The sequence below is a fragment of the Macaca fascicularis genome, chromosome 1, assembly GCF_037993035.2.
Source record: "Macaca fascicularis isolate 582-1 chromosome 1, T2T-MFA8v1.1".
NCBI lineage: Eukaryota > Metazoa > Chordata > Mammalia > Primates > Cercopithecidae > Macaca > Macaca fascicularis.
This window is the reverse complement of record NC_088375.1, coordinates 73,374,931-73,399,969: the sequence shown is the minus strand read 5'-3', so window position 1 is coordinate 73,399,969 and position 25,039 is coordinate 73,374,931. Positions and strand designations below refer to the sequence as shown.

Below are 25,039 nucleotides of genomic sequence, written 5' to 3'. Positions count from 1 at the left end.
ATAGTTCTAGCTACTAAGGAGACTAAGGTGTGAAGACTGCTTCAGTGCTTGAGTCCAGGAGGTTGAGGCTGCAGTGAGCTAGGATCACTTCACTGCACTCCAGCCTGTGTAACAGAACAAGACCCTATCTCAGAAAAAAAAAGGAAAGAAAAGAAGAAAAGGAAATTAAGTATTTTAAATAAAGATGTAAAAAACTCATTTAATCCAGAAATTGTTTGGTATAGACCTTCAAACTAGAAATGAAAAAGCTAATGAAGGATCTCAAAGGTAAGTTAAGACATCACAGTGGCTAGAGAAATATACTCAATTGCTAAGAGACTAATAAAACCTTGCACAGATGACAACGCTGAATGCCTGCTAGATGAAAAGTCCATGAAGAAATAACATGTTAACTTTTCAATAATACAGTAACTCTTCAATCTAAAAATCTGGCAGAGAGTCAATCTCTTGTCTGTAGAATTGTATTTTTGTCTTGCAAACAGATGAACATATAGATGTGGCTAGACCTGAGATTCTACTCGTATCCAGCTGGTATTAGCTGCACCAGGTGTTTTACTTGTATCCAATCCATCTGGTATTAGCTTCAACTGATCATTAAAAATCCTTTATGTGAATGCACAGCTACAAACACAGGAAGTGCTGAAATAGTCAAAGTGGGTATTTCATGGCTTATTCGAGAACATCTTTGTTGATATTTACACCGATGATGCAAAGCAATGTTTGGTAAAAACAGCAGGTACCTTACTTAGCACAAACCAGGACAGTGGCACTAAACTTTACTAGTGACCACTGCATTCTTCTCTGCCATTGGCTTTCAAGAATACAAAAGGCCAAATCAAAGATTTAAAGATTAAAGATTAAAGATTTGGCCTTTTACGTTCTTGAAAGTCTGTGGCAGAGAATGTAATGGTCACTAGTAACTAAAGAATGTCCTTGATGAAGCAGTAAAAATGTGTATTGACTAAAACTTAATTTCAACTATATATCTTAATATTCTGTATGACTAAGTGCTATGGCTATGTCAAGGAAAAAGCACCTTCACAATTGCTGGAGCAAAGAGCTACACATGCTGCTCTGTTCATTAAGTACCATTTTAATTTGAGATGACTATGGTTATTCAGAGTTGGGTGGTTGGCAGAATTATCTTCAAAAGATAAACAAAGTAAGCCTGTTATTTAAAGGAAAACAACTGATGTTATTTGTTGCCAATGATAAAAATTCAACGTTTCAAGTGAAAATCTGCAGTTTGGAAAACTTTTATCTGCCACAGTGAGTGTGACAACTCCCTAACACGTAGTCAGCAGGGACACTAATGAATACAATTTTTTTCATATTATACAATGAAAGGTATCAACATTTGGAAGATCTACATAACTCAGCAAACCAACAATTTCCAAATGCCCAACACATTATAAAATCATGTATGGTAAAAGATTCACTCAAAGTACAAAATAGTCTGATGGATTTTAATTTAACAAAATATGAAAAGTTCACTGATATGATTTCAGAGTTTTAATAATCAAAGAAGACTATGCACAATTTTCTGAAAAGACTAAAAAAAAGTTTTTTCCAACTACATATCTGTGTAAGCTCAAGTTTTCTTCATATACTTCAATCAAAACAATGTATCACAGCAGATTGAAGGCAGAAATAGATATCACAATTAAAAAAGAGATTTACAAAACTGTAAACCCATGCCATTCTTCTTACACATTTTTGGAAAATGTGGTTATTTCTCATTAAAAAAGTTACTTAAGTTATGCAATGGATTATTATAGCTATACTAACATTTGTAAAAATTTCCATTTTAATTTCTAATATAGTAAATACTGACAGAAAATAACCTACACAAAGGCCGGGCACAGTGGCTCACGCCTGTAATTCCAGCACTTTGGGAGGCCGAGGTGGGTGGATCACAAGGTCAGGAGATCAAGACCATCCTGGCTAACACGGTGAAACCCTGTCTCTACTAAAAACACAAAAAAATTCGCTGGGCGTGGTGGTGCGTGTCTGTAGTCCCAGCTACTCAGGAGGCTGAGACACGAGAATTGCCTGAACCCAGGAGGCAGAGGTTGCAGTGAGGTGAGATCATGCCATTGCACTACAGCCTGGGCAGCAGAGCGAGACTCAGTCTCAAAAGAAAAAAAAAAAAGTAAAAAAAAAAAGAAAATAACCCATACAAACAAAGACCTGGTACTGAGTAACTTTTTAAGATTAAGGGGTTCTGAAACCAAAGTCTGGGAATGTCTGGTCTAGAAGCAACAACAATGAGGAGCAAGAAAGTAACTTACCCCACATTCAGGTTCAGTGGTTTGAGAGGGGTGGAGAGAAAACAGCGAAAACAGCCACCACTAAGTGGGATTCAGGAAAAGCAATATTCTCATAGAGCAGCCAGGTTTCACTTAAAGTGGTGAAAAGATGCTCCCCGTGTCTTTTCTAAAACATCATTTTTCCTTCATTATCAGATCTTTCCTCCCACAGTAAATACTGTGGCAGCTCTAGCTAAGTGATAGTCCAGGTTAATTTCCATATTCAGTGCCAATCTCTTTTATAAACTTCAAAATATTAATATCATCAAATTACAACATAAACAAGATTCTTCCTACCAATTTCACTTCCACTTCCCCCATCTTGAACACTCCACAAGATGATGCTACTCTCTGAGGCAACAGCAACCATTTTGTCTTTGTCTCCATGTGGCCCTCCAACCACCTTTGCATTTAAAGCTACTCGTTCGATAGTCCAATCCAAATATGGGCTCGTAAACACTTGCTGCCATCCTGAAGATTCTTTGATTCTGTTAAGGAAGAACAGGCACATAAGGTAGACTCGGCAGCAATTAAGCAAACAGAATACACATCAATGCACCAAAAACAAAAAACAATGACAAAAAACAAAACAAAAAACAAAAAAACACTAACTAGTTACCCACCCACCTTCCTATAACAAATAAAATTTTGTTGATATATATCGCCTATGAAGCCACAATATTATCCTTGGGGTATTTTATACCTGCATACATAGGACATATAATGACTTGAAAGAGACTACAGTTCTATATTTCTCCAAAGAATAATTTAGTAAGTCTTCCAAATTTTAAAAAATTTCAAAAACTTTAAAAAAAGATGGTTTTATCTTTCATGTTTCTCTACACATACACATACATACACACACAAATGCACACACACACAAATGATACTGTCATCTTCTGTGAGTACGAACAATCAGCAAAAATCTGAATTTCAGAATTATTATACCTTTCAGTTATTAATCAGCTTCTCAGTGTTTATTAACTGAAACAACACACACTGAATCTCTTGCTTTTTGTACTTCAGATGGACAGTCTATCCAGAAACACTAAGATAAGTGAGTGTATCACATGCATTCCAATACCTTAGCACTATTATATAAAAAACGAGAGGGTGCAGAATATCTTCTGAAGACTAGTTTTTAAAGGTCTAAATGCAAAACTGTATGAACTATTGATTACCCAAATGTCAAAGTTAGTGTATTCTTTAATACCTAATTTCTCTAATAAATATTCCTGTCAGTTTTTAATAATTTTTTCTGCCCTATATGAATTTAGGTTTTAAAGGCATGTTTTCTATGTGATTATATGTATAGCAGCCTTCATACATTTAGTGCTTTAGCAGTTACGTAATCATAATAATGAATGAGTTGAACTATGAAGTATCTATTTTTAAACTAAACAAATGATGCAAATATAACTATAAAGTTTCCTTTTTGTCTTACCAAAGAGAATAAATAGAAGATGAAAGAAAAGAAGTGTTCTTTTGCAAACTACCTGACATTCACTGCAAAAAGCAAACTTAGGTATTCATAAATGATAGTCACCTAAGGGCCTAAATGAAAACACATCAACTTCATTTTCCCTTAAATATGTATGCCAAGTAATACAACTATAATTCATAAGAATATACAATTGAGTCTATTAATTTGAAGAATTAATGATTTCCTTAAACTTCAAAGCAACAGAGAAAAATGTATCAATTTTTCCTAAGCATTGTATAATTTGTAACCACCCTCTTCAGCCACCAGATGGGATTCATTTGTTAAGATAAACAAATGAAAATACTTAAATAACCTAATAAACACTAAAATTTGCTGACATTCTCTTATCCCTTTACTTTCTTAATGAACTTGGTTTCACTTTACTCTAAGGAATCACCCCAAATTCTTTCTTGTGAGAGATCCAAGAACCCTTTTTTGGGGTCTGGATGAGAACCCTTTCCAGTAACATCTTCCTGGGAAACTATGAAATGAGAGTGGAGAGACCCCTGACCCAAAGGAAATAGACTGCAGCACCAATTAGCTGAAACTTTGGAGTCAAGAACACTTTTCTTTTGAGATTTTGCAGCTTTTAACAATTGAGTAAAGTATACTTTTATAAACAAAATTTGGAGCATATTTCTTTCTCTCTACCTGATTTCTCCAGAATTTGGAAACTATTTGTGAGTATTCTTAACTTATGGCAATATATAACTGCAATAAGAGTCTGTTTTCTTTTGTAACAGGAGACAATTGGAGAAACTGGTTATTTTACCAAGGCTTTGACTGGAATACCATGCTTTCAGATATGGACTTTTTTAAGGAACCAAATTTGACTTAGAGAGCTGATAAAAGCCCCTTGGGAAAACTGGCCACATATCTTGTCTACATGGTCCTTGTACAAGGTTCCTGACCTGTCTGGGATAAGTAAAGAAAGTCACTTTCTGACAGGCCCAGAAGCCCCAAGTTATCATGAAACCTCAAGAGGAAAGAAACTTATCCGACTCATACAGGTGTTTGCGGGCAATGATAAATCCATGGCAAGGCTCAAGGCTTTAAGAAGTCTAATTTGAGATTCTTTATGGATCAAAGTTTCATCAAAGTCAATTTAAAAAGAGCCTATATAGGAACTAATCATTCTTGCTGCACTTTATACAAATAATCAGGCCAAGTATAATAAGACTAAAGCTTATCTTGCAAACAAATCAGTCCTACCATGATTTGTCTTTAGTAAAAATGAAAGACTGAAGAGAGGAAAATTGTTTCAAAAATTATGGTATACCTTTTATTAGATTTGTCTCATCAGTAGTTTTTGAGTTTTTTCTGCAATTTGGACTCACCCTGCTTATTCTTGTGGACCAAGCAGTGATCTGTGGCTGCTGTTCAGAAGAAACAAGAGGCACGCGTAACACAAAAATCTGGATCAGTATTCTAATTGTGGGCATGTATTGGAATTGGCTAGCATATCAGCTTGGTTCCAAGTCCGTATCAGCTTGGTTGCAACAATTTCCCAGTTCATGAAAAGCCTTCTTTTATTTAGTTTACTTGGGATAATTTTACTTATTTTGCCTTGTTACTGTAGAATATATTGCTGTTGTTCTCTTTGTGTAGGAATGAAAGATAAGCTTACTCAGTGCTTTCTTAACTTGAACACTTATTAATTTTCCAGTCATCACTTTTTGTCAGAAATCAGAGTTCTCACTATACTGACCGTTTCTGACTGAGCATTCCTCTACTGTGAATGCAGAAGACCCTAATAGGCAGAAATATCATCATCCCTATTCAGACTGCAGAAGTTACAGAAGATGAATCTTTTCCCTCTGCAACCCTTAGGATTAACAGTACCCTTGTAAAAGGGAAGGGGAAAATATGTCAGAGGCGTTCAAACCAGAGTTGAATAGAGACTGGGTAAAATAAGGCTGAGCCCTGCTGGGCTGCATTGCCAGGAGGTTAGCATTCTTAGTCACAGAGTAACAAAGGAGGTTAGCACAAGGTACAGGTCACAAAGATCCTGCTGACAAAACAGGATGGACTAAAGAAGCCAGCCAAAACTGAAACCAAGATGGCAACAAAAGTGACCTCTGGTCGTCCTCACTACTCATTATACGCTAATTATAATGCATTATAATGCTAAAAGACACTCCCACCAGTCCCATGATAGTTTACAAATGACATCTAGTGTCTGGAAGTTATCCTATATGGTCTAAAAAGGGGAGGAACATTCAGTTCTGGGAATTGCCTGCTCCTTTCAGAAACACTCATGAATAATCCACCCCTTATTTAGTATATAATCAAGAAATAACTGTAAGTATACTCAGTCAAGCAGCCCTCAGGGCCGCTCTGGCTCTGGAGTAGCCATTCTTTCATTCCTTTACTTTAATAAACTTGGATTCACTTAAAAAAAAGAAAAAAAAAAACTATATAATCTCATCTTTTACAGAGATATTACTTCTTCTAAGTTGTTTTTCTCTATAGTAATTAGGGTATTACACAATAAAGACATGTCAAAAAAGGGTAAAAGAATCAGGACAGCATATTTAAAAATGACTATAACAACTATAGAATTTAACTCTTAATAAGATATGTGAATTTACTTGTTTTTTAAAAAATTACAAAGAAGGTACATATTTGCTCTATAATTTTCCATGCAAGTAATCCATTTAAAATATGTAGAACAAGACCAGGCACAGTGGCTCACGCCTGGAATCCCAGCACTTTGGAAGGCTGAGGCGGGCGGATTACCTGAGATCAGGAGTTTGAGAATAGTCTGGCCAACATGGTATATTCACTCAACATAGTAGAGAGTGAAACCCCATCTCTACTAAAAATACAAAAGTTGGCCAGGTGTGGTGGTACACACCTGTAGTCCTAGCTACTCAGGAGGCTAAAGTGGGAGAACTGCTTGAACCCAGGAGGCAGACGTTGCAGTGACCTGAGATCATGCCACTGCACTCCAGCCTGGATGACAGGGCGAGACTCTGTCTCAAAATCTCAAAAACAAAACAAAACAAGTAATAATAATAAATAAAATAAATAAAACAAAATATATAAGAATATGCTCGGCTGGGCACGGTGGCTCAAGCCTGTAATCCCAGCACTTTGGGAGGCCGAGGCGGGCGGATCACGAGGTCAGGAGATCGAGACCATCCTGGCTGACACGGTGAAACCCCGTCTCTACTGAAAAATACAAAAAACTAGCCGGGCAAGGTGGCGGGCGCCTGTGGTCCCAGCTACTCGGGAGGCTGAGGCAGGAGAATGGTGTGAGCCCGGGAGGCGGAGCTTGCAGTGAGCTGAGATCTGGCCACTGCACTCCAGCCTGGGCAGCAGAGCGAGACTCCGTCTCAAAAAAAAAAAAAAAAAAAAAAAAGAAAGAAAGAATATGCTCTGCTATTTCACCTCTCCATCATCTTACCACTGCCTAGTGAACCAACCCTCTGAAGTTAAGGCAGCTATGCGAAGAATGTGGTTATGTCTAGTTATTTCTTACGTGAAGACCTCAATAAAATACAATAAAGAGGACATGCCCTGTGAAATTTTGAAACTTACTATGAACATACATCACCTCAAATTGTATGAGAATAGACATATTTCATAAGGACATGAGAGAACTGAAAAACAGATCCAAGTATATTCACACACATAAAGCAAGATAAAATGGGCTATCAGATTCATGGACAAAGAATGATTTACGTAATAAATTGTCAGAACATAATTACCTACCCACTGAGAAGAAAATAAAATAAATCCTTAAATCTCACACCACATACAAAAAAGTAAACTCCACAAGGATTAAAGATCTAAAATGGAATATACGCCCCAAGGGGGCAGCAATTCACACAACTACTCTTTGTTAATAGAAGTAACACTGTCATAAACTCAGCAAGAAAAAGAGACATAAACATAAAGCCTAACCATGTAGAAAATTAGTGAAGCTAGGAGAACATCATACAGGTCTTCACGTACTACTCTGTTTTTAAAGATTTTGTAACTTATTGATATAAAAACTTGAGGAAAAACAACTTGTAGAAAAGATTACACTTTTAAACAGTTTAAATATTTTTCTTTCTTTTGAAATCTTTTTTTGCCATTGTGCTGAAAGATTTAACTATATGTGAGGAAATCCAAATATGTCCTCAATTTTCTTCCTTCATCACTTTGCATGAGTATACTGCTTTGAAATGTCAGACACTTGGTGAAAGCAAAGAAAGATCGTGATCAATGCAAACACAAAGACTGGAAAATGTAATAGCATCATCCTGCTTACAATTATTACCCAGTGAGTTAAATTGTGCGTCATAATGTGGTGTTTCTGGAAAAGAGCAATCTTCAGTATTGTGTACAATGACAAAAAGAAAGTTATGCTGTTACACTTCGATCACTTATCATTTCACAATCCTTCTGGAATTCGTTATTGACAAAAATACGTACATAATATGTAAACAAGAGTCTACAAGTCATCCCAATTCAAATACATAAGATGATAAATTCAAAACAATGCTTCCTAAAAAAAATACCTTTACCAAATTAGCTTTGCCTCATACAAAACCATCCCCAAAAAAATTATGCAAAAAAATTTCCATGCTATTTCATAATTAAAATTACAAATCCACAAAACACTCTTTCTTTAAAAAAGTTTATTTACTTATTTATTGAGATGGAGTCTTGATCTGTTGCCCAGGTTGTAGTACAACGGTGAGATCTCAGCTCACTGCAACCCCCACCTCCTGGGTTCAAGTGATTCTCCTGCCTCAGCCTCCCGAGTAGATGGGATTACAGGCATGTATCACCACACCTGGCTAATTTTTGTATTTTCAGTAGAGATGGGGTTTCACCATGTTGGTCAGGCTGATCTTTAACTCCACCCACCTCGGCCTCCCAAAGTGCTGGGATTACAGGCGTGACCCACCGCGCCCCGCCAAAACACTCTTAAAACATAAAGTCTGCACTTAATCATTACTACAAGGAAAATATAAACCTGAGATTACTGATGTAAACAGCACTACCAGACATGCCAAACCTTTCATAAATTCAGATTAAAAAAAAATACATCTGGGATTCTTTAAACTATATCTGTAAAGTTTAGAAGACATTTTAGATATTTTTCAACTTATCGTGACTATTTTTTCTTAACTGAACTCAACAGGGATAAACAAATAGTTTATATATCTTTGATTTTTCTGCAGTTAAATGAAATTATAATCTAAGCTAGTATATTCCAACCACTTTTGTGCTTCTACACCATTCTCCGTCATCAACATTTCTCAATGAATACAGTGATTTTGAACTAAGAGTCCCAACCAAAAAAAAAAAAATTAACCGGTCTACACTATTCTTCATTGCTTCTCAGGCTCTGAGAATGTAAGCATTAGTAAAACCAAACTACTTCTTTGTAAGTTTCACATATTAGATATTAAACTATACCACTTGTGCAACAACTGCCCTGCTTTACTACCTCACTTCCCAAAATGTGGTAATTATGACCAATGTACTCTCCCTTGCTACAGAATACAAAACACTGAATCATTAGAGATAGACCATCAGGGAGCTCACATGAATAATCCTGTCTAACGTCATTATATACTACAGTCTCAGAAGCTAGGTATAAGCAACAAATAATACATCAAGATATCTCAGTTTCATGACAGTCCACACTTGTCTGCGAAATGTTTACAACACAAAAAGGCTACCAGAAATATTTACCAAATTAGCTGCAAAAATAAAAGTAAACTAAATCTTAATCAGATGACAAAGACACGAGTAAAATATGCAGGGAAAAAACCTGATGACTAAAAAAAGATAGCTTTTCAATCTAAAAATATAAAACCACAATTAATTTTAAAACTACCACCTCTAAAAGCAAAGCATTGTTAATTATACATTACCTGTAACACACAGCAAAATGGGCATATGCAGCTACAATCCAGTTGTGATGGCCAGCTACTATTAGCACCTTTCGTGGATCCACAGGAAATCCTGTTGATTTTGGAAAAAGAAATATTTTACATTCTAAACTGGGGGTTGGAAAATTACAGCCCCCAGGCCAATTTCAGCTTTCTGCCTGTTTTGGTTAATAGTTTTGTTAGAACTCAGCCATGCTTACTTGTTTACATATTGTCCATTATGTGCTCACGCTATAATGGCAAAGTTGAGTAGATCTGACAGAGAACGTGTGGCCCACAAAGCCTAAAATATTTAATTTCTGGCTCTTACCAGATAAATTTTGTCAATGCTGTTCTAAAGATTCAGAAAAGACAAAAGATTACATAGTATTTTAAATAAAAATTAAGTGTTAAATGAGACCTTTCCAAGATATAAATGATAAATCTGGATAAAAAAGGAGATGAGGCAAAAATCTTTAAAAGTAATTACTCAATATCACCTAGAACCAAAAACGTACATATTTTTCTTTTTCAATTTCAGTAATCTTTGTTTACCTAGCCTAACAGTTTCTTCTCCCGTTCCAGAGAGAACAGGCTGTGTACCATTTCCCCGGGCTTCACCTTCTGTAGAATTAAGTCCATTCCTAGAATCAGCAGATCTGACTGTGTTGTTTATTTTACGACTGGGAATCCCTACAAAAAGAAGAAGAAAACAAATACATTCCTGAGTTCACCTTTCAAAAATTAAAAATATCACATAGTAACAAAGAAACATAAAAATGTGAATTTCATTAAAGCCAAAATAACATCTTCCAATATAGCAAATTATTGCAAATAATTTAATTACAATTAAAAAATAAAATGAAAATGAAAAAAAACAAAGAGAAAGACAAAATTCTGTCAACAGATTTCTGCTACTGCCATACTGCTTACAATAAATAAGCTTGAGGTTACCGAATTAATGGGTAATTAATCCAGTCTGTCAGCCACTCTTTACAATTATGGTACAGGTATTATGTGTTAGGTACTACATACTAATTTATCTGATTTAGGACTGAATTTCCCCATACTTTCAAACATTCTTTTATTTGACGGGGAGCATTTTTTAAAAGGAAATCTTGCTCAGAAGTACATTATAACACAGGTAAAAGCAGGCTCTTCTAGCTAAAGTGGGGCTGAGGTGACACTGACTTATCCTGCAGAATTCCTTAATTTTGCCAAAAAGCAGTTTGACAACCAGTGCTCTAACATAGGGGTCAGCAAACTATGGGCCATGGAAAATCCAGCCCAATGCTATTTATGTAAATAAAGTTGTAGTGGTTACAGCTACACTTATTCTTCATGTAGTATACACGACAGAGTTAAGTAGCTGTCACAGAGATCCTCTGGCTCATAAAATCTATCTGGCTCTTTACAGAAAAAGTTTGCCAAATCCCTGCTCCAATATATAATGTGACTTAATTTCTGTAAAAATCAAAAGTTCTTACCATTTCTAGCAGACTTACAGACAAAAAACTCAATAATCAAGGAATAGTTTTTCCTATTCATATGTTTATACTTGCTTAATGATAGAAGGAAGTTTTAAAAAGATTAAATAAAGTGAAAATACCTGGTGGAGGCAAGTAACCATGAAAAAGGACACTGCCACAAGAGGAACGCTCCAATTCTTCACATAAGAGAAGCCTTCTTACTAAAAACATTTCAAAGCAAACTTGTCAAGAGTACATGCAAACAGAAAAACAGTACTCCATTTTTATTTTCTCTAGTTCAAGAGGATAAGGAAAGAAAAGGAAAATTTTAATTAAGTCACAATATCTTTTTACTATGAAAATCCACAAAAACTAAGCACTGAACAAGTCCATCAAAAATTAGGACCTGATATAAACACAATTCATTTAGGGCAAGTTTCATACATGAGTCAAATCAAATATTAACAGAGCACATAAACACCAAATGTTAAAAGAACACATACCTAATGGGGTGATCCCGTAAAATTCTGCTTCATGCCTGAGAACATTAATACTTACTCCCCTACAAAGAAACAAATGATGTAAATTCTCTAACACTGGAAACCTGTATTATTATCTGAGGTGAAAGTAAAAAATTCTAGGTTCTTCATGTATACAGTCATAAGGCTTGAAAAATTATTTTTCTCCTAATATTCTTTATTTCTATTACCCTTAATCATTAAGAAGTCTAAATAAAAACTGCATGTGAACAAAAATATTCTGTTATCTACTTAAAAACCATTCATATATATACATATATATGAATTGGGTCACTAAAGGAGAGATTAGGGATCTATCAGGCTAGTACAAATAAATTGTCTAGAAGGCAAAGGATAGAATGGAAATCATTCTTTTATGGCATTAGCTGCTTTTAACTTTTTATCATAATCATTTCTATACATATTTATCTTAATCTCCCCAATTACACTGAAAATTCCCTACAAGCATGATCTATTTCTGATGTATACCTCACAGTGCCTAGCATAGTGCTTATATAAAATAGTTATGTAATAAATATTTTTTGAACAAATAAAATAGAAAAATAAAAAGACTAGCCTTGGGAAGGGCTATGTTATCCAGATGAAATGATGCTACTTCATAGTAGTAAAGTAAAGTAACATGAAAATAAAATTTTAAAGAAATGGAAGATTCAGAATTTATAATACTAATGATTCATTTTAGGTTTCAGTTGGAATTTGTCCTTATTTTAAAAATATTCCCCAGCCTTAATAAACATATACAATTACTATGTTAATTTGTTTTTATTTGTAAAACTGGTTATAACTAGTTTAACATTAAAAGTGCTTAAAACTTTGTGTCTGGGGTTGGTGGCTCACGCCTGTAATCCCAGCACTTTGGGAGGCCAAAGCAGGTGGATTACGAGGTGAGGAGATCGAGACCATCCTGGCTAAAACGGTGAAGCCCCGTCTCTGCTAAAAATACAAAAAAAATTAGCCGGGCATGGTGGTGGGTGCCTGCAGTTCCAGCTAGTTGGGAGGCTGAGGCAGGAGAATGGCATGAACCCAGGAGGTGGAGCTTGCAGTGAACCTGGGCAACAGAGTGAGACTCAGTCTCAAAAAAAAAAAAAAAAAAAAATGCTTGAAACTTTCTTATTCTATTTCAAAACTATTTGTGCTAACAGTACAGCAGTACTGGCCAGAGGCATGATCAAAACTCACTGCAGCCTCAAACTCCTGGCCTCAAGGGATCCTCCTGCCTTAGTCTCTTCTCCAGAGTAGCTGGGATTATAGGCATGTACCACCACATCCAGTTTCAGTGTGAGGAAACTTTTAATCAAAGTCTTAGTAAAAAAATAAATAAATAAAACCTTTTCCGGCTGGGCGTAGTGGCTCATTCCTGCAATCCCTGCACTTTGGGAGGCTAAGGCGGGCAGATTGCCTGAGCTCAGGAGTTCACAGCCAGCCTGGGCAACACAGTGAAACCCCTTCTCTACTAAAATAAAAAAAATTAGCCGGGCATGGCGGCAGGTGCCTATAGTCCCAGGTACTCGGGAGGCTGAGACAGGAGAACTGTTTGAACCTGAGAGGCGGAGGTTGCGGTGAGCAGAGATCATGCCACTGCACTCCAGCCTGGGCGACAGAGCAAGACCCTAACTCAAGGGAAAAAAAAAACAAAAAACAAAACAAACCAAAAAAAACTTTTCGTTCATAAAATATACTAAAAAGACATATTTCTCTGTAAGAATTTACTTTAAAAAGAGTGCATTTCTTACCTTAAGTCTAGTTCTTTTGTTCGAAGAAAATTTAAAATGGGTGCAAATGCTGCTGGATCTCTATCAATAAATATCTGTAAAAAAGAGAACTGTTTTATTTTCAAATTGCAAATTAATCTTTTAACTTTAATATCTGTAGCACTAATAGGTAACAAAGTCTGAATTATTTAAATACTACATTTCCTTGTTTCCACTCTTAAATTTTAATGTTTCTAAAATTGGAATGTAGTTCTGTGTGCCATTTCATGAGATGGTGTCTTTTTCTTGAGATGGTGTATTTTTCTTCCCCTGAATAGTTACCATTAAACTGATATTTTAATACGTAGAAAAAATCTTACTTAAAAATCACTTGTATTGACACCTTTGGTAAAAGTGACACCTGAGGAAACATTTTTATCTGAAACAGTCTAGAATTCAATTAATACTTTGAAAATACGAATACATAATACTTTCTCATATTGTTCAATCGTTAAAACTACAGTGTACTTTAATAATGCACACAGGGGTTACTGAGAAAAGTACTGCACACTGCTGTCGAAAGTGGAAAAGAATACTATTCTCGTAACACTTTTGCTAATCTCAATTTCCTTCAGAGCTAGGGAGAGGTAATGAATTTTTTTTTTTTAAATAAAGCACCACAAAATACATAAGAGGAAAACAAATTGCTTAAAAATCTAAAACACATAATTGGTAACTTTTGTTTGTTTGTTTTGAGACAGCGTCCTGCTCTGTCATCTAGGCTGGAGTGGAGTGGCACGATCTGGGCTCACTGCAACCTCCACCTCCCAAGTTCAAGCAATTCTCCCGCCTCAGCCCCCTGAGTAGCTGGGATTTGAGGCACCTGCCACTACGCCAGCTAATTTTTCTATTTTTAGTAGCGAGGGGGTTTCACCATATTGGCCATGCTGGTCTTGAACTCCTGACGACCTCAGGTAATCCACTTGCCTCAGCCTCCTGAAGTGCTGGGATTACAGGCATGAGCCACCTCACCCAGTCCATAAATGATAACTTTTATGGAAATGTATACCAACACCTATTTTGAATCGTTTATAAAAGAGCTGGCCATAAAAACTTAACATCTTTTAAAACTTATGTAAATCAACTAGAAAGGGAAATGGCAGCCAGTAATAAAACTTTGCCTACTATGATCAACTATATATATACAATGAATGAGATTCTAAGCTTTATAAATTCTTTCTTTTGTTTTCATTAGAGTAGATCAAAAATTGAAGAAACATCACAGATTTGTGGAGATCTTATCACTGATAACTTTTTATAATTTCACATGGACATATCTGCCTTTGTTGCCTTATTTCATCTGCAAATCTTACCACAGCAAATAAATACCATTGGTCACTCTGTTGCCTCCAAATGGATGAACCAATTTTTTGCACTGAAACTTTACAATTCTTTCCTTCCCTCACTGTACCAATGGTGTACAAACAAATTCACAAGATTATTATCCAAAATAAAATAAAAAACTGTAGGACTTTACTAATTTAACCTCTTATATTCTAATAGAAAAACATTATAATATTTACATTTATCCACTTACTGTTAAAGTTTCAATTATTGATCTAAAAAATATTTCTTCTAATGCCAATGTAAGCTCACATTCTACAATTGCTCTAATCATGAATACTTAAATTGCCATATATAGTATTCCCTATTTAGGGATCTTCTCTGATTATAAAAAACTATGTAGGACAAGAAATAAAATTATGCCACTTTCATTCAGTGATTATTAAAATATTAGTTTTCCTATATTCTTAGAGTATACATTAGGACCAAGTACTATAAGCATTAATTTAGAAATATGTATCAATTATTGTTATACTCACAGCACCAGTTTCATCTCGAAGTGTTGAAATTCTCCCACTCAGCAAACTGGAAGTCATTAATAATCTAAAGTTAGTTTTTAAAATCTGAGTATAAACAAATGTGATAATTCTTTATCAAATGTTAAAGACCACTAAAAGTACGTTATCTATCTTCCAAGTTTATATATATATATATATACACATATATATATATATATTTTAAGAGTTAACCTTTTCTATTAAAAAAAACAATTTAACTGACAAAAATTATATTTTGGTAAATAAACGTATTAAAATATACACTAAAGAATTATAAGACATACCTGGAAAAAAACGAATCTGGAATCCACATAAGAGTTTGTCTTGAGGTACTAAATCTGCAATTAAAAATCATCCGGTATTATAAATAAGAATATGATTTGAAATTTCAGTATTAGTTAACTTGTTTTCATGTGCTGGCTAATGATTTACAAGATGTTTTATAGTTATAGCTGTAACAATATATTTATTAGAGTTAGTATTTTTAAATGTTGCTTTCAATTCAGAGTTAAGATTATATAAACAGCTCTCAATAACAATAAACAACTAGTTATCTGCCATATAATGCATTTTAAAACACTACTTTCCAATAAGCTAATCTCTGCTGAAGAATCAACAATTAGCCCATCACACCAAGTCTCAACTTCTCAGTACAACATTCAAAATTACCTTCAGGTTCCATCTCATCTCTCCAATACAAACGCTGGTTTTCCCCTTTCATATGACAAAGCTTCTTCATATCCCCCAAAAATTCATGCTTACTACCATTTTGGTATCTTTATTCAGCTAGGTCACCCTCCTCATGTCCAATAATTCAAGATCCATCCATCTTTCTTGATACCACTCAGGCCTTACCTTCCAGGTAATAGTTTTTCTAAATATCCTATTCTGTATTATCTCTTTTTAAGCTCATAGTAATTTCACTGTAAATTACTCTTTTAACACCTTGTTTATATGCAGTCTTGGGCTATTTGCAACTGCTGACTTCATTCTTGAAAATCATTCAGCCAATACAACTGCTCTGAGGTTGTCATTTGATCAAGCTTGTATATTACCACCAATTCTGAGAGGATCTTTACCGAAGTACAGTATAATAGACTGGGACAACAAACCAACAATTTATGTAAACTGATAGGGCAAACAAAGCAATATAGTACTTGCTCAGTCCAGCCCTTCTCTGAGTATTTTCATTTTAAGATATCACCTTGAACTACAATGTTACCTCACCCAGCCTAGCAAACCTCTACCTTCACTCCACATTTATTTTCTGGCATTATATGAAATCCCCAAATTTATTTTTATCTTTCATACTTAAACTAAACAAGGTGACTGAATAGTGGCACTAGTTACCATGCACTATCACCAGGAAACAAAGGCCAAGCCCCAGTCAAAATGGCTAAGAGATGTTTCCCAGACTGTGCAGGTATATACTGTATCACCCCTCTATTGTCTGCCATTACCTAAATTAGCAGCCTAGAATTATCAAAAACGTGGAAGGTGCTTACTTTTTGCTCACTGCAGCATAACCTCAAAATGCATCCTACTTCCCATTCCCATCTTCTAAGTGGGATATTAAACAGCACTGGATTGCAGGCCAGGGTGAAAACTTTGACTACCAAGGCTTACACAGAGCAGTGTCAGAAGTCTCATGGATCTCTCAACTTTGCAAGTCCATCCAGGCACCTGAGGCTACATATCTTGATAAATGGATTATCTGTACATTCACCTTTCAAACTCAGTTTCAGAAATGGATTTTGTATTTAAAAAGTATATGTTGCTTTTTCTTAAAGCCAGAGAGGATGACCTAAAAGCATTTGTTCTTGGCATCTAGCACATGCTCAGTAAATGTTTACTGAAACTTAGGTGTGATAAACAGAACCACACTCTACAAACTCAGTTAAATGTTCTGTACAAAACGGAGACTTGATTATTCTGTACGATCAGCATTTTATGGTTACAACAGAGCATTTTCAGAGTACACTAGTGTTGACAAACAGATGTCACTAAACTGCCCACTTAAACCACTTAGCAGTATCAGTCTCAGTGTCAGTAACAGCAGAAGCAGTGTATGCACTGTTCCATAAAAAAATGCCTTAGTCTCTAAAAGAAATTTTCTTTTATTATCAAAACATGCTTTCCAATCACAATTAAAAGTTTATCTCAGCCAGGCGCCGTGGCTCATGCCTGTAATCCCAGCACTTTGGGAGGCCGAGGCGGGCGGATCACAAGGTCAGGAGATCGAGACCATCCTGGTTAACACGGTGAAACCCCGTCTCTACTAAAAATACAAAAAATGAGTCAAGCATGTTGTCGGGCGCCTGTAGTCCCAGCTACTTAGGAAGCTGAGGCAGGAGAATGGCATGAACCAGAGAGGTGGAGCTGGCAGTGAGCCGAGGTCGCGCCACTGAGCTCCAGCATGGGCGACAGAGCGAGACTCTGTCTCAAAAAAAAAAAGTTTATCTCCACTTCTTCCCACTTACAACTTTACAATTTGTAAGGAAAAGTATTCTTTCACTGGCTAACTGAAGGAAAGACAGTAAAACAATTCATTTATTAAAGACATTTAAATGTAAACTACAGTAAGAGGTACTTTAGGGAACACATAGAAGTTGACTACTAACGAATTTCATAGGTTATGGACAGTCTAGGTGTTTTAAGTAGTTCCTATGCCCATTTATCTGATTAACAAATAAGCCACTTTATTTAAGAAAACACTGCAAATACTCCTAAATGCATTTCTTAGTAGACTCTTAAGAAAAAATAAAAAATATACAGATTACCCCAGTCACAGAAAACTGACTTGGTCCAAAATCAAAGTAAATCCAGTCAGTGGTAAATTGAAGGCTCCAAGGATTCACGACAATGCAGATTCACTGTTCTGGAGGCCATCAAATTCATTCCAAATGAGGACAGCTTATAACTTGCAATCTTTCATATTTACTACTGATTCAGCAATTGTATTCCAAATAATTAAAATTATGTACTACTTAGAAAATCACAAAGGTCTGCTTAAAATCACATTATCAGTTTCAATTTTAATCAGTATTTTGGGGAAAGGTTAGTAACCTGGAATTTCTGGGCAAAGGGATTGGATCCTCATCCTCACCAATTTTTTTAAAACATCAGGCCTCAAAACTAGTCTCAAATATAACTTCATGAAAACTAGCACACTTAAAATTACACATGATGAGTATAATCATTTGAAAGATACATGAAAGCCTTTTCTGTTTTGATTTGTTTTTTATCCCATACCCATAGTGTCTCAAGAATAGGGTCAGGTACAGTCTGGTCTCAGCAAAAGAATTACTAAAGAAATCTGCATATCCACAGTTACACTTCATGCAACTTGCCTCCTACTAAACTAACTTGGAAGCAATCTAATTAGTTATCTATTCTGCACTGTAAGTAGTGATAAAGACACTAACCCTTGCATTTCACATTTATTACTTCAAATTCCTATAACAATCTGACAAGGTTGGTACTGTTGTCTGCCACTTTACATTTTCATAGACTAAGCATCAAAATATTTGTCCAAGGTTGCTAGGCTAGTTAGAGATAAAGCCTGGGAACTGAAAACATATACCTGACTCAAAAGCTCTTTGTCCTGGAGTCCTCAACGGCTAGTCCCAGCTCTCTTGCATGAGGCCTAAAATCACACTTACCCATAACACAATTAATCACAAATTCAGTCACAGTGAATTCACTTCATTACTTTTTGTAAATAACGAATATTAACAATTCTAAATGAAACTTCATCTTCTCTACATTCTGAATCACCCACAAAGTATTATACTATAAAAATTAGTCATTTCTGTAATTCCTTTCAGTATATCCATTCTCATGTCTATTCTCTTGAGGAAAAAATAAAAAAAAGACCTTACCAATAGCATATGCTTCTCTGCTCCCAACAAACTCCTTTTGAGTTTGACTCTATCACTTCAGAACTTCAATTCTCCGTCACAGCAGTTCCTGAACTTCAGTGGCAATCATATCAGGATTTTTCTCTTACAATGGCTTAAGTGACTGTGTTACACTGTGTTTTATACAAGACACAGATGACTTCTAGAACTTACCTAGCTCTACAATTCTGCACGAGTGTATGATTCAAAATCAAATCTAGAAAATATTCTTAGAATATGGAGTCGGATGTTGTTTTCTACAGGCCATACCATTACCATTTATTTTATAAGCTATTTTACCTTAACAATTTTCTGAAGTTTTTTTTAATGTTTCCATTCCCACTAACAATTTCATGTCTTCTAAACTGTTCAAACCAGTAATATATGTATTGTTTTGTATCTTTGCTAATATCACTTAGAAAAAATTAGAACCTGATAAGCTCAAGTTCCATAAATAATGTAAACACAAGATAAAACGTTACAGTGCCAAGATAACCGCCTTATGAGTTAAAATTTTTAAATGAATTCTGCAGTCTTTAATAAGAGTTCACTCAGTATTAAGCCATCCATACAGTAAATAACAATACTGCTTAATTTGTATAATAATACTGTATGTCCTTGTGAATGTCTGAATAGAAATATATTAACTATCGGCCAGGCGAGGTGGCTCACGCGTGTAATTCCAGCACTTTGGGAGGCCGAGGCGGGAGCATCACGAGGTCAGGAGATCGAGACTATCCTGGCCAACGCAGTTAAACCCCGTCTCTACTAAAAATGCAAAAATTACCTGGGCGTGGTGGCGCGGGCCTGTAACCCAGCTACTCGGGATGCTGAGGCAGGAGAATCACTTGAAACCGGAGGCGGAGGCTGCAGTGAGCGGAGAGCGTATCACTGCACTCCAGCCTGGCGACAGAGCGAGACTCCATCTCAAAAAAAAAAAAAAAAAAAAGAAAAGAAAATTAAAGAAAAGAAATACATCAATAGCAAGTAGAAACCAGTATAGGGATTTTAAATTATTATACTGTTACTCTTCAGTATAATCAACACACATTGCAGGCCTCCTCTCTCGGGGTATTCCACCAGTTACCAAACTTCCAGTATTTTAACGTGAATTTAGGAAAAACTCCACTTCTTACATTAGGAGACATAAATCTCCATAAGACTGGTTTCTATACAACTGCAATAATGTTGTAAATTATCTAAGTTTTGATTTGGGGGAAGAGGAAAAAACCCTAAGAACGAACGAAGTACCATGGTTTTCCGTGTTAAATTCTAGAAAGCTATCAAATGTATAGGATTAAAGCACTACAGTAGATACTTTGTCACTACGATTCTAAGACATTAAAATACTGTTAAAATGCTAGTTGAAAATCATATTCTTAAGCACAGAAAAATACACTGTATTCCAGAGCATTTCCTTGTTTATCTCCTATCAAGCCTAAAACTCAACTAACACTTCTTTCAAACAGCTGGCAAACTCCCTTTTCTGAGAGGAGTGACTCATAAGTTATAGGAAATCCACCAAAACTATGTTTTTTTTCCCCCAACAAACTTAATAACAGGCACAGAAAGGGGGGCGGAAGGCCAGAAAGAGAACAGACAGAGAAGTGCTTTCAGTCTGTTTACTCCAAGGGCGCCACACCGTGCCAATATCCAGAGCTTCCTAAAAGCAAATGTTCAAACTGCAGTTTCTGGACACACTGTCCTAAAAGTTGAACAGATCCTTCAAGCCCATGCACCAAGAAATTCTGAAAATAAATAACTAGGTACTGCAAATCTACAGCACTCCCATCACAGAAATCTTTCAAATTACAAATCCCCTAATTAGGCGCGGAAAAGAACACCGTACTCATCCCTAAGAAAACCGACACCTTGTTGACCAAAGAGAAAGGAAGGCAGGTTCATCTCCGACATCCAAACCACAAAGCCAGGCTTCTACTAAATAAATTCCTCAAATACACTCTAATCTGAGATGAGGTAAGGAGGACTATGTAATGGTCCTCCTTGCCTGATACCTTAGAAAGGGGGAGGGGCAAAGGTTGGCATTCTAGGACAGCAGCTACTATGCCACATGGGCCTGGTCCTCGGTGATTCCAAGCGGCCCTTCTGCCCTTCCCTTCCCAGAGCAGATCCTTCATCAGCTCCAAAATTCGCCCAACGTTCTTCCCGCCTGGAGGCCCCCACGTTCCAGGCTTGGCTCCCACGCTCGCCCTCGTTCCTGCGACTCTCGGTCCCCGTCGAGACCAGGAGGAGGAGGAGGCCGCCGCGGCATCCCCAGTGAAAACCCCCTACCCGCCGGCTCACCTGGTCCCCCCCACGTTCAGTTGGACGATCTCGCCGCTGCCGGCCGCCGCCGCGGCGAAGCTGCCGCAGTGCCCTCCTGCCATCTCCGGCGGCTCCGGGCGCGCTCGCCGCCCTCCTTCCCCAGCCTGGACCGCCGAGCCCGGGGCTGTAGCCCGAGGCAGCGGCGACGGCTGCAGGGCCAGCAGGGCGGCGGCGGCCGGAGGGCGGGGGTTGCACGGGGCTTCCCCCACCTTCCCGGCGGCCGGGCGGGGCTTGCTAGCTTCTGCCCCTTCCCCCGTCAATCCTGCGGCGCACAAGGGCGGCCCGGCCTCCACCTTTCGCGGCCTCCAGGCCGCCGGGCCGCCCGGGCCTCTCCTCCGCTTTCGGCTGCCACCGACGCCGCCGCAGCCGGCCTGGGAGGAGGGGTCACCGTTCGGGACAAAATACCGCAGCGCTCACGCTTCGCCCGCCACTGCCTCCTAGAAGGAGGAGGAGGAAGGAAAGGCCAGGGAGGAGCTTCCCAAGGCCGCGGGGTCGGCACTTAGGGAGGCTAGGGGAATGTGCTCCTGGCCAGCCGCCTGCCCGCGCGGGATTCCATTTTTTCCCTCCCCCTCTGGGGCTCCGATCCCAGCCCCTCTCTCTTTTACGTTTCAGATTTTCTAAAACGAGGAAGCTGATTCGCAGATTGAGGGAAGATCTGGGCAAACTATCTACGGATCTTTATGACCCACTTTGTCCACATGGATTGGGAAAGGAAAAACTAATCCTAGAGGTAGTAAAAGTTGATGCCTAAATGTAGGCAGTGCAAATGCAGGGAACATTTGGGGAGTTTAAAACCTTATAGCGTTTACCCCAGAAAACTGCTTACTTTACCTTCTTTATTTTAATCCCCAATCTCCCAAGCAGTTTTTTTGTTTTGTTTTTTGTTTTTGTTTGTTAAGCAGGAAGGAAACCAAAGGACAGAAACCCCTAGGCTGTGTAATGCCCAGCAACCTATTTCTGGAATATAGTAAGCACTCAACTAATGTTAGACTCACACGGATAGCACACAATTTTATGCGCTTGTTTATTTATTTGTTTTTGCTTTAAACGGTATATATTCAAACCCAAAACCTTAGTGGCTATTAAGATATTTTTTAAATCGGAATACTGTAATACCTGATGCCCTGCTAACAAAGACTAACAAATATAGTGCGTTATGTTTCAGAGGTCATTAGTTTGTGATACTAAATTCTTAACATGAATGGTGTTTTGTTATAGTTGTACCATAATAATTCAAACTGATAATGTATCTGATGTTAAGTTTTTATTCTCATTGTCATAATTTTTACCAAAACATAAGAAATGGTTTCTGGCAAGCATACCAATGATGTGATATACTCTATCTAGATTCGAATTGAAAGAGGTTAGTAGTACATATGGATGTAAGATAAGTATTATTTATCCCAGTTGATGATAACATTGTAATAGCTACTTTGTGTTTATCATATGCCAGGTAGTTTAGCTATTTTGTCATCTTTCTTCTTCACAACTATTGTTATAATTATTTTTAAAAAAGGAAATTCAGAATGAAAATGATCAGAAAACTTGCTCAAAATTACATAGGTAGCAAGTGGGATGGCAGGAATTTCATGGCAAGCAGTTTAAATTCAAGGCCACTATTCCTCATCCTTAACACTCCATTGTACCTCATTATCTTCCCGTTAGACAGGGAAGATGAGTAACAGTTCAGGTTAAAGTAGCAGCAAACTAGGAATCTAAATCAGGGTGTCCAATCTTTTGGCTTTCCTGGGCCACATTAGAAGACAAATTGTCTTTGGCCACACGTAAAATACACTAATACTAATGATAACTGATGAGCTTAGAGAAAAAAAAAAAAAAGAAAGTTCATGAATTTGTATTGGGCCACAATCAAAGCCTTCCTGGGCTGCATGTGACCCATGGGGCTGCAGGTTGGACGAGCTTGCTTTAAACAGTGTTAACTGCCTTTGCCCTAACACGTAATATCTGCTTCTATCAGGATCTGAAACTTTGCTTTAAAATTTGCAGTAGAGATTTAGGTGGTAAAAGAGCCATTTAATTTTCCTTAGGTTCAAACCTTGGAAGAATATGAAAGAATACTTGCTAACAGCTTTTGAATCCAAGAGGCAACTTGGAGTTAGAATAAGGCCTTATAAATTAAAAAATATATATATTTATGAAAAGGCTTCTTATTTTTCCTGAAATAAATGAAACTGTGTTCATCTATTACAGTGTACTTAACTATTAGGAGAACACCTCTTCAAGAGAAGGAAAAGTTCTCAGTATTTTATAAAACAAATGGTCATGACTTCTTGATATGTCCAGATCAATACAGAAATATCTGAAGGCATTTCTTGCTCCTAATTAAGTCAATTAGGATATGACTTAATTTTTAAGAATAAATTGGAACACCATTAACAAAAACAAACAGTAGAATGAGAAAAAATATTTGCAATATATATCAAATGATTGAAAATCTATCATATCTGATCATTTATGTATACATTCTACAAATTGAGAAAACAAGTAATGAAAAATATGGAAAGAATATCAACAGGCAAATGATAAAAACACTAAAATACTTATTAAAACAACAGAAAACCGGGTGTAGTGGCTCCTGCCTGTAATCCCAGCACTTTGGGAGGCCGAGGTGGGCGGATCACGAGGTCAGGAGTTCTAGACCAGCCTGCCCAATATGGTGAAACCTCGTCTCTACTAAAAACAGAAAAAGTAGCCAGGCATGGTGGTGTGCGCCTGTAGTCCCAGCTACTGGGGAAGCTGAGGCAGAAGAATCACTTGAACCTGGGAGGTGGAGATTGCAGTGAGCCGAGATCACCCCACTGCACTCCAGGCTGGATGACAGAGCAAGACTCCATCTCAAAATAAATAAACAAATAAATCAGAAAAAACGTATTTTTACTTATGAGATAAGCAAAAATTGAGAGGTTTAATAAAATCCGGGGTCAGTGAGAGTGTGAAATGATCATACTCATGCGTTGTTGATTAAACTCTGAATGGGTACAGAGTTTTCGGAGGGCACCTCAAGAATATCAACATTTTAAATGTAAATACCCTTGACCCAGCACTTTTCTTCTAGGAAGATATCCTATGAACATTTTGCACAATTGGAGAAAGAACATGTGAAGAAGAGCATGTTCATAGTAGTAGTGTTATAATAGCAAAAACCTAGAATCAGTCAGAATGTTTAACAATAGGGGAATGATTTTAAAAATTATATTGGAAGCTATAACTATTTTGGGGGCAACTTCATGTGAACTGACCAGAAACGATCTCCAAGTATATTATTTAGTGGGGAAAAAAATCAGGTTATAGAATAATACATTATAAGTATAATCTCATTTATTTAAATAATGGAAAAACTAAAATCATGTGTCTATCCACTTATATTTCTATATAAAAAATACACATTAAACGATGAAGAAACATACATATATATTCTATTAGTTCTGTCCCTCTAGTTCTGAGACTGGGTAAACTCCCCTGTATAGATAGATAGATAGATAGATAGATAGATAGATAGACAGATAGATAGATATTCCATTAGTTC

At 36.9% G+C, this 25,039-nt stretch overlaps 1 protein-coding gene across 7 annotated transcripts in view; it reads right to left on the bottom strand.

Annotated features, from left to right (window-relative positions):
• The window catches only part of KCTD3 (potassium channel tetramerization domain containing 3), a 56,579-nt gene extending 34,714 nt beyond the window's left edge, over window positions 1-21,865 (bottom strand). For 2 of the 7 annotated variants that reach the window (XM_005540844.4, XM_045397173.2), the window contains exons 1-9: window positions 21,472-21,865; window positions 15,553-15,606; window positions 15,251-15,296; window positions 13,410-13,483; window positions 11,641-11,699; window positions 11,278-11,358; window positions 10,224-10,361; window positions 9,672-9,762; window positions 2,607-2,797 (exon numbers count right to left, since the gene is read on the bottom strand). In XM_005540844.4, coding sequence (XP_005540901.2) covers window positions 2,607-2,797; window positions 9,672-9,762; window positions 10,224-10,361; window positions 11,278-11,358; window positions 11,641-11,699; window positions 13,410-13,483; window positions 15,251-15,296; window positions 15,553-15,606; window positions 21,472-21,554 — 817 coding nt within the window. In that variant the 5' untranslated portion in view covers window positions 21,555-21,865. Of the gene's footprint in view, window positions 1-2,606; window positions 2,798-9,671; window positions 9,763-10,223; window positions 10,362-11,277; window positions 11,431-11,640; window positions 11,700-13,409; window positions 13,484-15,250; window positions 15,297-15,552; window positions 15,607-19,954; window positions 21,108-21,471 lie in introns of those variants that run through there. The other 5 variants (XM_065541740.1, XM_074026635.1, XM_005540845.4 and 2 more) reach the window with 4 other exon arrangements.
• Between the last annotated feature and the right edge of the window lie 3,174 nt (window positions 21,866-25,039).